Raw genomic sequence first — 19,626 nt, 5'->3', positions numbered from 1 at the left:
ACAGATCAGTCTGCATCGAGTGACCGCAACAGTTTCTTATTTGGTAGTTTTTTGCAATGACTCCAGTCAGACAGTTTTATCCAGCTGGATGGAAGTGTAGGTAATATGTAAAATAAATAAATAAATAATAATTAATTAATAAGTTATAATAATAATAAAATTATTAAAAATAAAAAAATATATACATAATTAATTAATTATTAATAATTATTCATTTTTATGATATATATATATTTTTTGTATTATTATTATTATTATTATTATTTATTTATTTATTTATTTTATTATTATTTTATTTTTTTCCTGCCAATCTCCTGTTCCAGACTCCAGTCCAGATGATGACGGTAATGCACCTCTGAACTGGTTTACCAACCACCAATAAACACAAGAAGAAGAAGAATGTTGACCTCACTAGCTAGTCCCTATAACCCGGATGTTGACCTCACTAGCTAGTCTCAATAACCCGGATGTTGACCTCACTAGCTACAAACACATGTTGATGCTAACACTAGCAGACAGTTAGCCTCTAAATGGAGTTAAACATGAAGAAAACGAGTTCTCAGGATCTGCTGTCCTGTGGCAACGGAGAAGGTTTGAATGCTTTTATCAGCAGAATAGTTATGGAAGAAAAAATGATGCGATTTTGAATGAAAAACGTGTTTTTACACCAGAAAACACTGAAAACAAGCTAGCTAACAGCCAGCTAACAGTTAGCTAACAGTTAGCTAACAGTTAGCTAGCTGACTTCTAACATGTTAGAAACATGTTAGAAACATGCTTCTAACATGATTCTAACATGTTTCTAACAGTCCTCCAGGAACTCAAGCTGAAGTCTAAAGCTCGTATGTGTGCCAGTGAGGGTTTCTTTATAACAACAGAGAGGTTTAAGGAGTTTCTCAAGAAGAGCTGCTCCATTAAGAGTTTACTTTATCACATTTATGTCTTCATGGGGAGTTGTGTTATTTTAATATTTGTTTATTAGCTCTGGAAAATGTTTTTGTCACCAAAACATTCACGAAGACCTAAAATTATAATAATTTTTTTTCCCAGGAACATTACTAATGTTAGAAATAATCAGTTTCACACAGTATAGAATGTCAGACATTGTTATGGCCTGTAAAAGGTTTTTGATATAATTCACAGCAATGTCCTCATTTACAGGGTATTATTATTATTATTATTATTATTATTATTATTATTATTATTATTATTATTAATAATAATAATGTTGATATAATATAACATTCAGAATTTATTATTATTTTGTTTATTTATTTTTATTTAAATGTATATTTTAGCTGGACAGGAGTATGGATTTGGGTAAATCATCATCAAGATATTAATATTTTCTGATATCAACACAATATATTTGCAAAATCAATCTAAAATGATCAAATTGATTTTATTTATTACATGACAGAATTCTTCACATCAAACACAAACTTAAATAATTTAATAAAAGTTTTTAATGACAGCTTGCCCATAATAATTCATTTGTATTGAAATCAAAACTGTTTTAGCTGAAATTCAGTTAACAATATTGAATTATGACTTCGCTCTAATAGAGAGCTGCAGGGATGATGTATTATTGTAGGCCAACTAGGTAGTTGGCATCACACTGGTTCCCTTAACAAAAAGCCGATGGGATTGTTCCATCAGCTTTTATTACTTTAAGTCATCGTGAGCTAGTTTGTTGTGCTTTCAGGTCTCAGTGAGAAGCTTCTCCTCAAGCCGAAGGCTGGCAGATCGCTGCAGACGGAGAGAGTCCCGAGAAGCAGCGGTGAGACCAAACATCACGTCCTTGCATGCTGTGTTGCTGTCCTTCTTCTTCTTCCTCCTCTTCTTTTTCTTCCCTGCAAAGGGGCGCCGTCCAACTGCATGCACACTCGCACTGTAGAGCTGGGCAATCTGGCGCATGTCGATGACGTTTTACACAGGGAGAGTGAACCGGAGTAACGTTTAACATTGCTTTACAAATAAAAGTGCTAAAAAAATACATCCCTATAACGTTCGTCGGGCCTGAATACAAGGTGCAAATTCTTAGTATCGATACACTCGATTATTTGCCTTGCAAAATCGATTTTAGATCGATATACGTCCCCCATGAAGGACAACTTGCCGAGTACCTATCGATGTAGTTGGATCGTAGGAATATAAGTCGATACATCGATGTAGTAGATGAATCGTTACACCCCTAGTTCTATGGGTACCCACGAGTCTCCCCTTTACAGACATGCCCACTTTATAATAATCACATGCAGTTTGGGGGCAAGTCATAGTCAAGTCAGCACACTGACACACTGACAGCTGTTTAGTTTAGGCCTTTCGTCCACACGCAAACCGGTCACTGAAAAGGGACCTTTTGTAAAACGGTGAAGATGTTCAAAAACTCCATTTTCAGTGTTGACGTGTAGAAAGAGCGAATAGACTTTTTGTGTGCGCTGTTATCTCGCCAAAACAGTGCGGGTTCTAACAGGACTTTTTTACATGTTTACACATAAATGTTACACCCAAAAAAATACCTGTGTACGTGCGGACTTAAGCCTAAGAACAAACCCCCCTTTTGAGCCAGCGGTGTTGATGATGCGTGTTGTTGTGTTGTTGTGTAATAGTGTTGGAGCGGCTGCAGAGCTTCCTGCCTCAGATGGCCGAGGCCAACGAGAAGCTGAAGCAGCAGATGGACGAAGCTCCTGTCGGACACTTCGACATAGAGAGCGTGGAGGAAGCAGAGAGAGTCATAGAGATGGTGAGTGTCGGTCTGCTGGTGAATTCAAGCTTTCGATTTTGAAATATATTTTTTAATACCTGAACCGATATATTTGCTCCGTTTGAGTCTATGTGGGAACCCATCCCTACTCTGGTGAACTAGAAACCTCTCAACAAACACTCTTTTACTTGTTTTATTTATCTGATTAACTCATGTGATATCTTCGTCTTGTCCTCAGGACGTAGCGCTGGTGGAGCTCAGCGGGTCGGACAGCAACTCCGAAGACGAAGAGACTCGTGACTCTGAGGAGGAGGAGGAGTCGGACTCTGCCGAGGAGACGGAGATCACGGAGCAGAAGCTCGTATTACCTGGAGACAAAGGCAAGAAGAAGAAAGCCAACATCCAGGTTCTCCATCAACAGGGAGAGTAGAAAAAGATGGACTGCACAGACTTTTGGCTGCGTGTTGAGTTTCCCCTGAGGTGGATTAAACTGACCAAACCGTCTGCCTCGGGCGTGGAGGGATTTGAACCGCAGAGACGGAGAACAGGAAGCTCCTGTGTGAAGAGATGCAGATCTTCCTCGTCCCTATAGTGTTGCACAGTATACCATGATACCCTGTTTTATTAGTACTTGACTGAATGACAGTGTTTTAACAGGAGCTGTGAGTTGTGTCAATGTGCGACCGCAGGGCCGTGTGTGCAGCGCTCTGCTTTAGAGGGGTGGAGAGGAAAAGCAGTCCGGTGAGATTAACTCTTCTCTCTCTTCACACCACTTCTGACAGAACTTCATCTGAATTTTCTCATCGTTTTATGTTTTTTTTTGTTTTGGAAGCCTCTCGGTGCTGCAGTACCACTCTCCGCCTTAACTGTTATGTGCCAGCAGGGGGCGTTGTTTTACAAAAAGAAAGCCTTATTAATGAGTGATGTCAGAATCAGAAATACTTTATTGATCCCCGGGAGGAAATTACAGTTGTTCCAATTTAGAATTTAAAAAAAATATATATATATATATATATATATAAACATAGATAAGTTATAAGAAGAATAGAAATACAGATGAAATGTAAATATGTGTGCATTATCAGAAATAAATGAAATATATAAAATTAATAAAATCCAAGAAATCACATAAATTGAAAGCTGAAGTAGCACATATGATTTAAAAAAAAATATGTTTTTATTAAACTGTCACTATATCGTGACAGAAGTACATGAAACAGGTAATCTGAAAAAAATCATGTTCCTCCATTGTCCTCTGGTGTCCTCTGGTGTCCTCTGGTGTCCTCCGGTGCTCCTAACGGCATCTGCAAGATTTCACAGACCGGAGGAAAACGACCAATCAGAGCCGATCTGGAGCCTTACCGTCTCTGAGCAGCTGTCAATCACTCGCCAACTCCGGTCAAACTAGGCAGCGCTGATCAAATATGAATCAATATTCTGTTACGTTAATGTCTATTTCTCTCCTCAGATGTTCTCAGAATCATCTCGTAGTGCACGGTTTAGCTGTAAAATGAGAAAGTTTGTGACCCAGGAGCCATGTTGAGGTCTCTCACCGGAGCACAGCCAATAGGAACGCTCTCTCTCTCTGAAGTGGCCTGTGATTGCACAAAATCTTCCGTCACGGGACTAGAAGAACACTTGAATTACAATATGCTGAAAGGTTATTATGGAATTTGTGCACAATGATGACAAAAAAACTGTTGCCTTCTGAAGCTTTAATTATCGGGGACTTCAGATTACTGCATACCATTTCAGTTGTTTAATGAATCATTTTTTATATTTACACATTTTTAATTAATAAAAATAAAATATTTTTCAGTTCCATGATCTGTCATCTATTATTCCATTACTTTTTGTTAGATTTTTGCCGTGGTATCCTTTCAGTATTTGGTATGGAGATATGTCGGCAGGGTATTTTGGTATCGTGACAACACTAATAGGAACAACTGTAAATATGATTTTGTACATTTTATAATAAAAGTGCTTTTGGAGCCAGAAGAGATGCTGTGATGACCTCCAGTCAGCTGACCTCTCATTGTTCATGTTTAGGTGTAACTCTCTGGATCACCTTGTTTTCTTTGTTTGACCTTTTGTTTGCATGAACTTCAGCACATTCTTACATCAGTCTAGGCGGTAAAGAGATGTTATTAAATATAAGGCAATGAATAAATAAAGCCTTTGTACACATACCCTGCTACATCCAGATGTGTGGATTCTTCTAACACGTTAGCGAGCTGAAATAACCCCCTAATAGTCATAATTAAATACCATGTTGTCTGGTTCACTGTGGTCTGATTAGTCTAATTTCTTTAACGCATTAACACAACTTGTGATTTTGAGGTTGTAGCGAGCTCAGCTTTAAAGCTCGAGTGAAGATACTGGTATCATATGAAACTAGAACACCTAATGAATCCATTGGTAATATACTACTTTGTCTGTTCTGTAGATTTATCCTCAATTCACCTCTGAAGGTTTCCACAGAGGGGTTTGTTCATGTATCATTCACAGCCTGATTTACATATTTTATTCCTAAAAACATGGTGAAAATGAATCTTTTTATGACTGTTGACAGTATTTTCTGATTTATGGAATGGAGATGGAGATAAAAAGAGATTCCCTCTGTAAAAACCTTTGACTCTAATATGTCAATGTTCAACAAATTAGCACATAAATGATAAGATAATGCATCATATACATAATTAAACATAGGATTTCAGAAAACTTGTAATATAAAAACATGATTAATCAACTGAGGAAGTTTGATGGTGGTATTTATTTGTTAAAAATGTCCTCCGTTCAGCTCGGGTGTCTCCCCGTAACTGAACATTAAAGGAGCATTCTTGATCTTTTTGCAAAAACAAACATTTATAGTTTAGAAAAGCAAGGGTACAAGATATTTTAGCTTTTTTTAGCCACGCCATGGATGCAGCTCGATGGATGCAGCTCGATGGATGGAGCTCAGTGGATGCAGCTCGATGGATGGAGCTCAGTGGATGCAGCTCGATGGATGGAGCTCAGTGGATGCAGCTCGATGGATGGAGCTCAGTGGATGCAGCTCGATGGATGGAGCTCAGTGGATGCAGCTCGATGGATGGAGCTCAGTGGATGCAGCTCGATGGATGCAGCTCGCTGGATGCAGCTCGGTGGATGCAGCTCGATGGATGCAGCTCCATGGATGCAGCTCGATGGATGCAGCTCGGTGGATGGAGCTCGGTGGATGCAGCTCGATGGATGCAGCTCGATGGATGTCGGTGTCGGCCTCAGTTGGTCGAGTACTTTAGTTCAGACTGAAATATCTCAGCAGCTGTTGGATGGATCTGCTGCCCAGAGGATGAATCTTGCTGACTTTGGTGCCCTGTATTTCTCTCTCGAGGGCCACCAGCGGGTCAAACCTTTTATTCTTTTCATGCAACTTTTCAACATCTATTTGATCAATTGGAGTGAGAGTGACTTTATAACAATAAAGCAATAGTATTGGAGCAAACTGGGAGCTCCAGAAGGTTGATTGGTTCTGTAAAAATGAAATTAAATGAGTGTTGTAAACACGTTATCTGAACAGCCCTAACCCTAACAGATCTACTCACTGTTCTGGGTTGTCACTAGAACTTTAAGGCTGATTCATTCAAGAGTTGAGAAATGAGCAGAATGAGCAGAATAAATAATATTTTTTATTTATTTATAAATAAAATAAAAAATGTATATATGAATACATGTTAATATATATATATATATATATATATGTCTATGTCCACCTACATCCAATATGTCCACAACCACATCCGGAAATGCTTCTTCTTCTTTGGTGAGATAAAATACTGTTACAAAACAACACACTTTTAATTGTTTAATTTTTATTTATTAATAAATAAAATGTATATATTAATACATATTAATATGCAGATTTTTTTATTATTTTTTTATTTTATTAGATGTTTCTTATGCACTGAATGTGGGAGAACTGGACCACCCAGATCCCTCGCAGTCATTTAGAAGGAAAAAGTCAATTTTTTCTTCAAGATGAATGACACATTCAACGGATTTTTTTATCTATAATAAATCAGATTGTTCATTATATGTGGGATAAACCGTAACCCCCGGAGAAAACCCATAAAGCACATCTATACCACAATAATAGACGACACTGACTACTGAGGTGGCGCTGAGAGCTCAAGAATTCACATTCATTTAGAAGGAAAAAGTCAATTTTTCCTTCTAAATGAATGACAAATTCAAGAGATTTTTTTTATCTATAATGAATCAGATTATTCACTATATGTGGGATAAACCGGAGCTCCCGGAGAAAACCCAATAAAGCACCTTAACGCCTCGTGACGGCGTTGAACATAGAGGTGAAGAACCTGCACATGCAGCAACACTCTCTCTGCGGTGTCTTAAGGTGACCTTTGACAGCGCGGGCAATATAGTCTCCAAGTCCTGGATCATCCGTTTTCAAGGACATCATTACACATGATATATTGCACCACTTCTTACAAAGGTCCCGGCAAATGGTCTTTTCGAGGTTTTCGAACGTTGTCAGGTCGCAATCAAAATCGATACCCTCGAGTTCGGCCCACGTTCTCTCAAGAAGACCCTCGATGAGGTCCTTGACGTTTGAAAGGGACCAGCTGACTTTGGCCTTCTTGAAGATCCTCGACACGAGCCTCTCCATGAGGACCTCGACGCACAATTTGTTTTGTTTGTCCCGCGCTTGCCGTGCGAAGTCTTCACGACTTATCGTCATGGTTACTTGGCGAGGCGGTGCAGCGATGGCGACAGGTTTGTTGGCCCTGAACTCAGCGGCCATTATGGCGTCTTTCACCTTGTCGGCGAGGTCGCCCGCCTGAAAGATCTGCCACCATCTGGCCAGAGACAGGAAGTTGAGCACCTTCCGCCTCAAGTCAGCGAGAATGTTTGCACGTATCACCGGCTCGGGGATGATCTCTGGCCCGTCTGCGATGTGCGTGTAGAGGAGTTCACTCAAGAGGTTTGTGAAAACCAATACTCGATCGGCGGGAATGTTTAAGCCCGGAGAAGCAAGTCCCAGAAGTTTGCATGTCTCTTGCTTTTTAAGCAGAGAGTTAAACTTCTTTATGAGAGCATTCACCGACTCCTGGCTGGGAACTTTCTTGCCGCGGTGGAAACTCTTCGTTATTTGTGCAACGATTCGATGGAACCACGCTTTGGCAAAACACTTTCCCAAAAGCTTCTTGATTTTGCTCCAGATGCTTTTCTTAGAGCGTTTGCTCCTCTGTTCCGACGGAGTCGGGTCTGCAGCATCTTCAGCGATGGTCCGAGTGATGTCCTCTGCAACGTCTTCAATCTCCCGAGAGTTTTGAGACTGCAGCAGCGTGTACTCAGAGTCTGGTACGTCAACCAAGAGACGTTGTGTGATATCATTCAACTCATGTCTGATGATATCTTCGATCGAATTTGTTTCTTTCAACTCAGTCACAACGTCTGATGAAACGTCTTCTTCGTACGACTCGATATCTTCCGGGACCAGTTCTTTGACAGCGGACAGACTTGCCCTGTGCTTGCGTGGTCGAGCTGAAAACACAGTGGGCATCTTGCTGATGAGTGCCTGGAAGACTTTGCAAGCATCCAGGATCATGCTATTGAGTTTACTGGGAGGAGTGAAGCGCTGGATGACGCCCTCGGGACTGGAGAGGGCACTTTGGACGCTGTCTGAAACCTCTTGAGAGATCAAGCTCGTCAAGCTTCGTGAGCTGGGACACGACACCGAGGCGTCCACGCCCAGAGCTTCGGCAAAACATTCCCCGATTGTGTCGCCCAGATGGGTTTTCACGTCTTCCTCAGACACCGCGGTTGTACTCCCGAGAGACTTCATGAAGTTCTTTAGCACCGTTGCTACGATGTCCAACATCAACTCTCCCATCATGGTCATGGCGGTATCATCGGGTCGGCAGGTTTTCAGTGATACCCACTGTTCTTCTGTCATCCCTTCAAAAAAGGAGCGGAGCAGCTGGGTAATGGCAGGACGTACATTGAAGTCAGACATTTTGATGATTCAATGATACTGATTTATCCTCAGTTATATTCGCTGCCTCGTGGAGTTGGAGATTTGGAGACTTCCCTGCTTCTCTCTGTGGATGTCTTCCTGTCTAGTTTGGTCCTAAAGGTTCAAATCAGCTTCTATTCACAAGCTCTCATTTCACACATCAAAGCCATTTTCATGACGTCACCTATGATGTCATAAAGCCATTAAAGCCATTCGAATTGCGTCATCACTTCACAGCGTTCCATGAGGGCCCCGCCCATTCCAGCAGCTACCGCAGCGCAGCAACCGTTGCTAGGCAACAGCTGCACCCTGCAAACATCCTCAGAGGGAGTTTTTCAAACAACCTTTTTAATTATAATAATTATGATTATTATTATGATTATTATTATCCACACAGTAATATTACAGAACATTAGACGTTGTATTTGGAAGGGAATAACTACATTTTTTAATTTTTTTTTTGTATTGAAGATAATTCATTTACAAACATTAAGGCATTATAATCTAAACTCAATACTTCTAACATACAAGGCACAATTGGATAGGAAAGATAACTTAAATTATGAAAAAAATTATATAATAACAAAAATAAAAGAGGTCAGAAAATAATTAAAGGAACAAAAAAAAGAAATGCATAAATGCATAAATAGATAAATAATAAGACTATAATATATATAATAATTAGGGCCCAAGCACGAAAGTGCCAGGACCCAACGGTGTCCTGGCACTTTCGTGCAGGAATAAATGTAGCCATTAATCAATTGATAAAATGCGACATAAATTGATATTTCTGTCATATTTATTTATATTTGTATTTATTCCCTTATTTATTTACTCCTTTTATTTATTCATTAATCTATTTTCATTAATTTTTACATTTATTTATTTATTTTGCAATATTATTTATTTATTTATTCCTGCACGATTTTCCTTTTGCATTTCACTCCTTATTTATTTCCCCAAACTTACTTACTGTAATGACTGTGTATGAGCCGTTCACCTATTTATTTCTGTATTTTCTTTATACATATACTTCAAACTAAAATACTTATGTAATAAGAAAATACCTTAATTACAAAATTAAGTAAGATTCTTAAAAAATAAGTAAATTACTTAATTATAAAAATCGTCAAATCCTTTATTACAGCATTAAGTAAAATTCTTATGAAATGAGCAAAATCCTTCATTAGAAATAAAGTAGTAAAAGTAAAATCCTCAATTATAAATTTGTGTAAATTTGTTAAGTACAACATCAAGACAATTCCTAGAGTACAAAATTCAATAAATTCCTTAAATGCAAAAGTAAAATTCATAGAAATTAAGCACATTCTTTAAGTGCGAAATTAAGTAAACTCCTTATGTACAAAAATTAGCCAAATTCTACTGAAATAAAATAAAGTAAAATTCTTATATAATAAAAAAAAATCCTTAATTAAAGAAATTAAGTAAAATTCTTAAAAAATAAGTAAATTACTTAATTATAAAAAGATCAAATCCTATATTACAGCATTAAGTGAAATTCTTATGAAATTATCAAAATCCTTCATTAGAAAAAAGTAGTAACAGTAAAATCCTCAATTATAAATTTGTGTAAATTTGTTTCAACATCAAGAAAATTCCCAAAGTAAAAAAATTAAATAAATTCCTTGAATGCAAAAGTAAGTAAAATTCATAGAAATTAAGCACATTCTCTAAGTGCAAAATTAAGTAAACTCCTTATGTACAAAAATTTGCCAAATTCTACTGAAATAAAATTAAGTAAAATTCGTATGTAATAAGAAAATCCCTTAATTAAAACAATTAAGTAAAATTCTTAAAAAAATAAGTAAATTACTTAATAATAAAAATCATCAAATCCTTTATTACAGCATTAAGTAAAATTCTTAAAAAATAAGTACTTAATCATGAAAATTTGCAAAATCCTTTATTACAGCATTAAGTGAAATTCTTATGAAATGAGCAAAATCCTTCATTAGAAATAAAGTAGTAAAAGTAAAATCCTCAATTATAAATTTGTGTAAATTTGTTAAGTACAACATCAAGACAATTCCTAGAGTACAAAATTCAATAAATTCCTTCAATGCAAAAGTAAAATTCATAGAAATTAAGCACATTCTTTAAGTGCGAAATTAAGTAAACTCCTTATGTACAAAAATTAGCCAAATTCTACTGAAATAAAATAAAGTAAAATTCTTATATAATAAAAAAAATCCTTAATTAAAGAAATTAAGTAAAATTCTTAAAAAATAAGTAAATTACTTAATTATAAAAAAGATCAAATCCTATATTACAGCATTAAGTGAAATTCTTATGAAATAAGCAAAATCCTTCATTAGAAAAAAAGTAATAAAAGTAAAATCCTCAATTATAAATTTGTGTAAATTTGTTAAGTACAACATCAACAAAATTCCCAAAGTACAAAATTTGGTAAATTCTTTTAATACAAAAGTAAAATTCATAGAAATTAAGCACATTTTTTAAGTGCAAAATTAAGTAAACACCTTATTTACAGAAATTAGCTAAATTCTACTGAAATAAAATTAAGTAAAATACTTATGTAATAAGAAAATTACTTAATTAAAACAATTAAGTAAAATTCTTAAAAAAATAAGTAAATTACTTAATAATAAAAATCATCAAATCCTTTATTACAACATTAAGTGAAATTCTTATGAAATAAGCAAAAAGTAAAATCTTCAATTACAAATGTTCCTTATGTACAAAATTAAGCTAAATTCTAATGAAATACTAAAATTCCTTCATCACACTATAAGCTGTTAATACTCTTATATTTTTGCTCCCAATGGTATTATTATGGTTATTTTATAAGCTAAATGTGGTCCTGCTCACAACAATAAATGAGCCATGTGAACCACAAGGGAGCGCTAAAGTGAGCTCATAAAGTTCATGTGTCACTAACCAGATGAAACTGGTGTGAAAACAGCCTCTGGTTTTTAATCCTCTACTTTGTTTGCTGGCTACATGACTTTGATTCATTCATTCATTATAGATATTGTTGAATCACAAACACCAACAGATTGTCAACGTGGCAGCAGATGTGCTTCACCAACCCTGGATGTGCTCCAGATCTACAGATCCAACAGTCGGTGGCTCTGTGACATGTTTTTACTCTGATCTCAGGATTTCATGCTTCAATTGTCTTCAGATTTGACAGGTAATACAGACTTTAGAGGATATATATCAATGTTCTACATTTATCTTAATTTAATATAAAGCATTGTTCCCGATCGGCCTGGGTCGGACTCCGGTATTCCTGCTTTCAAGTCTAGTTTTCAATGACACTTTATGTTTGTGAGGTGTTTTTAGAGATTTACATCTTCAGGAGGAACCAATGGGCTACAAGAGACTAACACATTGTTGGTTTTCATGTTGAGAGTGAAACAAATGATAGTATATGATGTAATAGAATAGAAGCAGCCTTCTTGTTTAAAGGGAACATGCGTCTAAAATGAGCTGCTGCTGGGTTGTGTGTTATAAATCCATCTGGATGTGAGATGAGCTCCTTGGAGGTGCTACTCTGCTCCCTGAGCTCCTTCCTCTTCAGCTGCAGGAACACCCAGGTTATAATAATCCGGCTCAGCCTTCTCCCGTCTGCTCGGCCTCTGCCCCCTCTTGCCCTGGAGACACATGACAGCACACAGATGTGACTTCCTGCATCACTCCTCTCTCTTCACTTCAATAAGCACAGACTGAGTGCTTCATGTCAGTCAGCGGTCTGAACAACAGACGTGTGTCAGTACCTTATAGTAGAAGTAAAGGCCAATGTTCGCCAACAGCAGAATCAGCGGCAGGACGATCGCTCTGATGATGAAAGGCCTTAGATCTGATCAAACACATGGACAGTCATCACATCACATCACATGACATCATGAGTCCAACAGCTCCCATTAAACACAAACTGTAGTGACCTGAAATCTAAAAGCACTTCTTCAATCCTCTTTATGTGAATCCAGGCTCTGAGGACGGAGACTGTTCTTTGTTGGACAGATTAGAAAGTCCTCTGAGATTAATCTGTAGAAATACAACTGACGTGACTTTAGAGAGACTTTTATATGTTTACAACCAAACATGCTCCGTCCTCCAGTAGACTGTTTGCTGTTGACATTCATCCACTTTGTACAAGTGTGGTTACTATATGACATGTGGAACACAATGACAGCAGTCACAGTGTCATTCCACAAACAACAACATGCACAGACTTATTATGACTGAACATGTCATAACCCTTAAAGCACTTTGATGAAGTACTACTAGTACTACTTAAATGAAGTACTACTAGTACTACTTAAATGAAGTACTACTAGTACTACTTAAATGAACTACTAGTACTACATCTCTCTCTGTAATCGGTTGTGAGCAGACGTCCTAAAGTGACGTCATCTCCACGTAGAATAAACCTCTAACTTTTATTCATGTTTTAATCCCTATGATCTCTGAAGGCTCCGACAAAATTCATCAAACTTCTTAAATACAAAGATAAGGAAAATTATTATGAAATAAAAAAAATTCCTTCATTACAAATTAAGTAAAATCCTTAATTATAAAAAATAAGCAAAATTCATAATGACAAAATTATGTAAATTCCTTAATTACAAAATTAAGTAAACTTCTTATGAAATAAGCAAAGTCCTTAATTATTAAAATAAGCCCAATCCTTGATTAGAGAATGAAAGCTTCTCTGTTGTCAGCTGATCATTTCCACATTTTCCAAACCTGCATGTAAACAGTCAGCTTACCTGCGACGGTGAGAGAGATCAGACGGCTCTCAGAGAAGAAGTCGTGAGAAAAAACATAGACGTGATAAACACATCTGTAGCTTCCTTGGTGGGCGGGCTCTGCAGCAGGAAACAGGAAGTGGGCGGAGTGATTGACAGCTGGCTGGGTGTAGTTGAGTGCTGAGGTGGAGGAGGTGAAGGTGAGATGGAAGGAGCCTCCTGGGTACTGTGGCTGGACGGAGCAGCTGATGGTGAAGGTGGAGCCCCTGAGCACGTGAAACCCCTGCTGCTGGGCCTCGGAGACCCGGTCCACGGAGGAGGACCCAGAGATGTTGGGCTGAAGCAGCAGGTCTGTAAACACAAAGAGATGATTGGCTGAGAGCCGGAGCACGTTCAGTCTGAAAACAGCGTGCACTGGTTTGCTACGGTTTCTGGGTTGAACGGCGTGTTTCCTGGAAATGGTGCACAACAGGCTTTGAGGTGCGTTTCCTCTCATTTGGTGGGTGTGTCAGAGGTGTTACCCAATCAGCCGCGACGTGCACGAACCCCGCCGTATTATAAAGGCAGTGCATTCGCGTAGCACAACAGAGTGTTCAATGCACCGCCGTTTCCCTTTAAACGTTTATCTGTAACTGTTATTTAGGATAGTCAGAACTGAATTACAGATATCTCTAACTATCATTTGAACTCATTTGGAGGTTATAGATTACTGGAATAAGAACTGACTAGTCAGAATGTAGTTATAGACATCTGCAACGCTGTTTAGACTAGTCATAACTCTAATTCTAGATATCTGTAATTACATTTAGACTAGTCATAACTCTAATTCTATACATCTGTAATTACATTTAGACTAGTCATAACTCTAATTCTATATGTCTGTAATTACATTTAGACTAGTCATAACTCTAATTCTAGATATCTGTAATTACATTTAGACTAGTACGATCAAAACTACTTTTACCATTCATGTGTATGGGGTTTCTCATTACAGATATCCACAACTGAATTATGACTAGTCGTAACTCCAGTTTCAGATATCTACAATTTAATTCTGACTGGTCATAATGAGGTTTGAGATATCTGTAACTGTTATTTAGGATAGTCAGAACTGAATTACAGATATCTCTAAATGTAGTTTTGACTAGTCACAATGAGGTTATAGATATCTGGAATAAGAACTCTGACTAGTCACAATGTGATTACGACTAGTCAGAATGTAGTTGTAGATATCTCTAATGTTAATTCTTGATAGTCAAGCTGAGCTATTAAATGTTAAAACAGCTCTCCATACACTTCTCTACACTTTAGGATGTCATTGTCCTGGATAACTTTACAGTTCAGTCCAATGGAAACCACCGACTGTCACTGTGACGGAGGAAGGAACATACTGGAAACATTACTGTCATAGATGATGTCATAGATGATGTCACTGATGGGCTTACCTGAGCAGGTGAGATTCAGGATGGAGTTAGAGTAACCTGATGTTACACACTCCCTCAGAGCAGATCCAGACTGAACACAGTCAGACCTGATCCTCCACACAGATCTGTCTGAGGACTCCTTTCTCTCTTCTACAGAAACAGCAGAGCCACAGTCCAAGTCTCTGCAGGCAGCTGCTGCTTCCTTCAGGGTCCAGTCAGAGTCACTCATTGATCTCCAGTCTCCCTGATGTTTCAGCTCCAGTGTTCCTGCACAGCGACTGTCTCCTCCCACCAACCTGACAGGCTCTGAACAGAAACAAGAGAGTCATCAGTAAAAGAATAAAGTGAGTTTCATTAGAACAGAAATGAACCAGATCAGAGCTGCAGCTCCTCTTCTACCTGAGCAGGTGAGTCCAACAGCTTTGCCAGGTGAGCAGGTGTTTCTATCTGAGCCTGAGCTTCTACAGTCCAGGAGAGCAGACTCAGTTCCTCCACACTGGAACTCTTTGGTCCACATTGAAGCCTCCACGTCTCCATAGAGCGCCCCCTGGAGGACTGAAGGAGCCCCACAGCCAAGCTGCCTACAGACCACCTCTGCATCCTGCTGGTCAAAGTCAGCTTCACACACTGAGGACCACCACTGGTTAGAGTGGTTAGTCTTCACCTCCAGTCTGCCTGAGCACAGACTAGTCCCATTCACCAGCCTGACAGAGTCTGGAGAGATGATAGAAGATGAAATAGAGAGAGATAAAAGACACCAGACACTCAATAAAAAGATGTCATGAAACAACAATTCAGTGATTCCAACTGGAGGAGTTCAGAGCGGTCCCTGCCATCGATTATCTAGCAGCACACAGCCTCTTCTCAAGCCTCAGGGCCCTATTTTAACCTTTACATGATATTTGAGCAGATAATTAGTAAATAATGTTTATAATAAAGTAGTCTTAGATAGATTTTGAGGTAAATATTGGGGTAATTTGGCAGTAATTCCAAAGAAATATCAAATAGGTTACTTGCTTATTATCACCTAATCACCATGGACGTTGAGGAGCTGTAAAATGAAGTGTTAGCCAACGTAGTGCTATGATGTTGGATGTTACAGGGACTGTGATAAATGTTAATTGCATTAAAAGTAACTTTTTTTACTCAGATTTTATGCATATGATGTTGTGTTCTTTATACTATGACAGTTTTCCTAAAATTAAATTAAAAGAATTACAATATATGGTGATATACTGAATGGTAACCCCTGTATCATGATACGCATCGTATCACCAGATTCTTTCCAATACACAGCCCTGATGTAATAGAATAAATCCAGCCTTCTGGTTTAAAGGGAACATTCATATAAAATGAGCTGCTGGTGGGTGAATATAGAATTTAGTTAAAATAACACACAAATTGATGAAATAGAAATGTGAACAGAGACACCTGTGACGTATCAAAGAGGCCACATGTCATATTTAATTGATGTGGCTTTAAAATGACGGCTCTGAGGAGAGGAGGGCTCATTTTGTTAAAAGCCTGTTGCCTCAACTCCTCTCTCCTCGCGTCTCTTCCTCGCCTCCTCAGCTCACATCTCTGGTGGGCGGGAATAAGACGTGAGGAGAGGAGGCGAGGAAAGGAATGGAGGATGTAGGAACTGTGAAATGGAAAAGGCCTCCAGACAGACAGGTGTGTCCTGTCAGGTGAAGCTCAGCAGTCTGTGGAGAGTTTGAAGCTTTCAGAAACAAGCCCACTTCTATGGCAAACTGTTTCAACATTTAATAGCTGGACAGGAGATTCATCAGAGATATCTGCAACGCTGTTTAGACTAGTCATAACTCTAATTCTATACATCTGTAATTACATTTAGACTAGTCATAACTCTAATTCTATACATCTGTAATTACATTTAGACTAGTCATAACTCTAATTCTAGATATCTGTATTTACATTTAGACTAGTATGATCAAAACTACTTTTACCATTCATGTGTATGGGGTTTCTCATTACAGATATCCACAACTGAATTATGACTAGTCGTAACTCCAGTTTCAGATATCTACAATTTAATTCTGACTGGTCATAATGAGGTTTGAGATATCTGTAACTGTTATTTAGGATAGTCAGAACTGAATTACAGATATCTCTAAATGTAGTTTTGACTAGTCACAATGAGGTTATAGATATCTGGAATAAGAACTCTGACTAGTCACAATGTGATTACGACTAGTCAGAATGTAGTTGTAGATATCTCTAATGTTAATTCTTGATAGTTAAGCTGAGCTATTAAATGTTAAAACAGCTCTCCATACACTTCTCTACACTTTAGGATGTCATTGTCCTGGATAACTTTACAGTTCAGTCCAATGGAAACCACCGACTGTCACTGTGACGGAGGAAGGAACATACTGGAAACATTACTGTCATAGATGATGTCATAGATGATGTCACTGATGGGCTTACCTGAGCAGGTGAGATTCATGATGGAGTTAGAGGAACCTGATGCTGCACACTCCCTCAGAGCAGATCCAGACTGAACACAGTCAGGCCTGATCCTCCACACAGATCTGACTGAGGACTCCTTTCTCTCTTCTACAGAAACAGCAGAGCCACAGTCCAAGTCTCTGCAGGCAGCTGCTGCTTCCTTCAGGGTCCAGTCAGAGTAACGGCCCCTCACTGGTCTCCAGTCTCCCTGATGTTTCAGCTCCAGTGTTCCTGCACAGCGACTGTCTCCTCCCACCAACCTGACATCATCAGGCTCTGAACAGAAACAAGAGAGTCGTCAGTAAAAGAATAAAGTGAGTTTCATTAGAACAGAAATGAACCAGATCAGAGCTGCAGCTCCTCTTCTACCTGAGCAGGTGAGTCCAACAGCTTTGCCAGGTGAGCAGGTGTTTCTATCTGAGCCTGAGCTTCTACAGTCCAGGAGAGCAGACTCAGTTCCTCCACACTGGAAGTCTTTGGTCCACATTGAAGCCTCCACGTCTCCATAGAGCGCCCCCTGGAGGACTGAAGGAGCCCCACAGCCAAGCTCCCTACAGACCACCTCTGCATCCTGCTGGTCAAAGTCAGCTTCACACACTGAGGACCACCACTGGTTAGAGGGGTTAGTCTTCACCTCCAGTCTGCCTGAGCACAGACTAGTCCCATTCACCAGCCTGACAGAGTCTGGAGAGATGATAGAAGATGAAATAGAGAGAGATAAAAGACACCAGACACTCAATAAAAAGATGTCATTAACAACAATTCAGTGATTCCAACTGGAGGAGTTCAGAGCGGTCCCTGCCATCGATTATCTAGCAGCACACAGCCTCTTCTCAAGCCTCAGGGCCCTATTTTAACCTTTACATGATATTTGAGCAGATAATGAGTAAATAATGTTTATAATAAAGTAGTCTTAGATAGATTTTGAGGTAAATATTGGGGTAATTTGGCAGTAATTCCAAAGAAATATCAAATAGGTTACTTGCTTATTATCACCTAATCACCATGGACGTTGAGGAGCTGTAAAATGAAGTGTTAGCCAACGTAGTGCTATGATGTTGGATGTTACAGGGACTGTGATAAATGTTAATTGCATTAAAAGTAACTTTTTTTACTCAGATTTTATGCATATGATGTTGTGTTCTTTATACTATGACAGTTTTCCTAAAATTAAATTAAAAAAGAATTACAATATATGGTGATATACTGAATGGTAACCCCTGTATCATGATACGCATCGTATCACCAGATTCTTTCCAATACACAGCCCTGATGTAATAGAATAAATCCAGCCTTCTGGTTTAAAGGGAACATTCATATAAAATGAGCTGCTGGTGGGTGAATATAGAATTTAGTTAAAATAACACACAAATTGATGAAATAGAAATGTGAACAGAGACACCTGTGACGTATCAAAGAGGCCACATGTCATATTTAATTGATGTGGCTTTAAAATGACGGCTCTGAGGAGAGGAGGGCTCATTTTGTTAAAAGCCTGTTGCCTCAACTCCTCTCTCCTCGCGTCTCTTCCTCGCCTCCTCAGCTCACATCTCTGGTGGGCGGGACTAAGACGCGAGGAGAGGAGGCGAGGAAAGGAATGGAGGATGTAGGAACTGTGAAATGGGAAAGGCCTCCAGACAGACAGGTGTGTCCTGTCAGGTGAAGCTCAGCAGTCTGTGGAGAGTTTGAAGCTTTCAGAAACAAGCCCACTTCTATGGCAAACTGTTTCAACATTTAATAGCTGGACAGGAGATTCATCAGAGATATCTGCAACGCTGTTTAGACTAGTCATAACTCTAATTCTATACATCTGTAATTACATTTAGACTAGTCATAACTCTAATTCTAGATATCTGTAATTACATTTAGACTAGTACGATTAAAACTACTTTTACCATTCATGTGTATGGGGTTTCTCATTACAGATATCCACAACTGAATTATGACTAGTCGTAACTCCAGTTTCAGATATCTACAATTTAATTCTGACTAGTCATAATGAGGTTTGAGATATCTGTAACTGTTATTGAGGATAGTCAGAACTGAATTACAGATATCTCTAAATGTAGTTTTGACTAGTCACAATGAGGTTATAGACATCTGGAATAAGAACTCTGACTAGTCACAATGAGGTTATAGATATCTGGAATAAGAACTCTGACTAGTCACAATGTGATTACGACTAGTCCGAATGTAGTTGTAGATATCTCTAATGTTAATTCTTGATAGTCAAGCTGAGCTATTAAATGTTAAAACAGCTCTCCATACACT

The 19,626-nt window shown here is 38.5% G+C and overlaps 2 protein-coding genes across 2 annotated transcripts; one reads left to right on the top strand and one right to left on the bottom strand.

The window, feature by feature from the left end:
- Positions 1 to 434: 434 nt before the first annotated feature.
- nopchap1 (NOP protein chaperone 1) lies at positions 435 to 3,631 on the top strand. The gene is made up of 4 exons (XM_074624981.1): positions 435 to 591; positions 1,706 to 1,780; positions 2,613 to 2,746; positions 2,946 to 3,631. The coding sequence occupies exons 1-4, from the start codon at positions 531 to 533 to the stop codon at positions 3,135 to 3,137; spliced, it is 462 nt and encodes a 153-aa protein (XP_074481082.1). The 5' UTR covers positions 435 to 530; the 3' UTR covers positions 3,138 to 3,631.
- A 9,462-nt stretch (positions 3,632 to 13,093) lies between these two features.
- Positions 13,094 to 19,257, bottom strand: LOC141762356 (uncharacterized). The gene is made up of 3 exons (XM_074626440.1): positions 19,251 to 19,257; positions 17,335 to 17,631; positions 13,094 to 13,813 (listed from the first exon to the last, which is right to left on the bottom strand). The coding sequence occupies exons 1-3, from the start codon at positions 19,255 to 19,257 to the stop codon at positions 13,440 to 13,442; spliced, it is 678 nt and encodes a 225-aa protein (XP_074482541.1). The 3' UTR covers positions 13,094 to 13,439.
- Between the last annotated feature and the right edge of the window lie 369 nt (positions 19,258 to 19,626).

The sequence above is a fragment of the Sebastes fasciatus genome, chromosome 23 (assembly GCF_043250625.1).
Source record: "Sebastes fasciatus isolate fSebFas1 chromosome 23, fSebFas1.pri, whole genome shotgun sequence".
NCBI lineage: Eukaryota > Metazoa > Chordata > Actinopteri > Perciformes > Sebastidae > Sebastes > Sebastes fasciatus.
The sequence above is the reverse complement of the archived record's forward strand: the minus strand, read 5'-3'. Positions and strand labels throughout refer to the sequence as shown.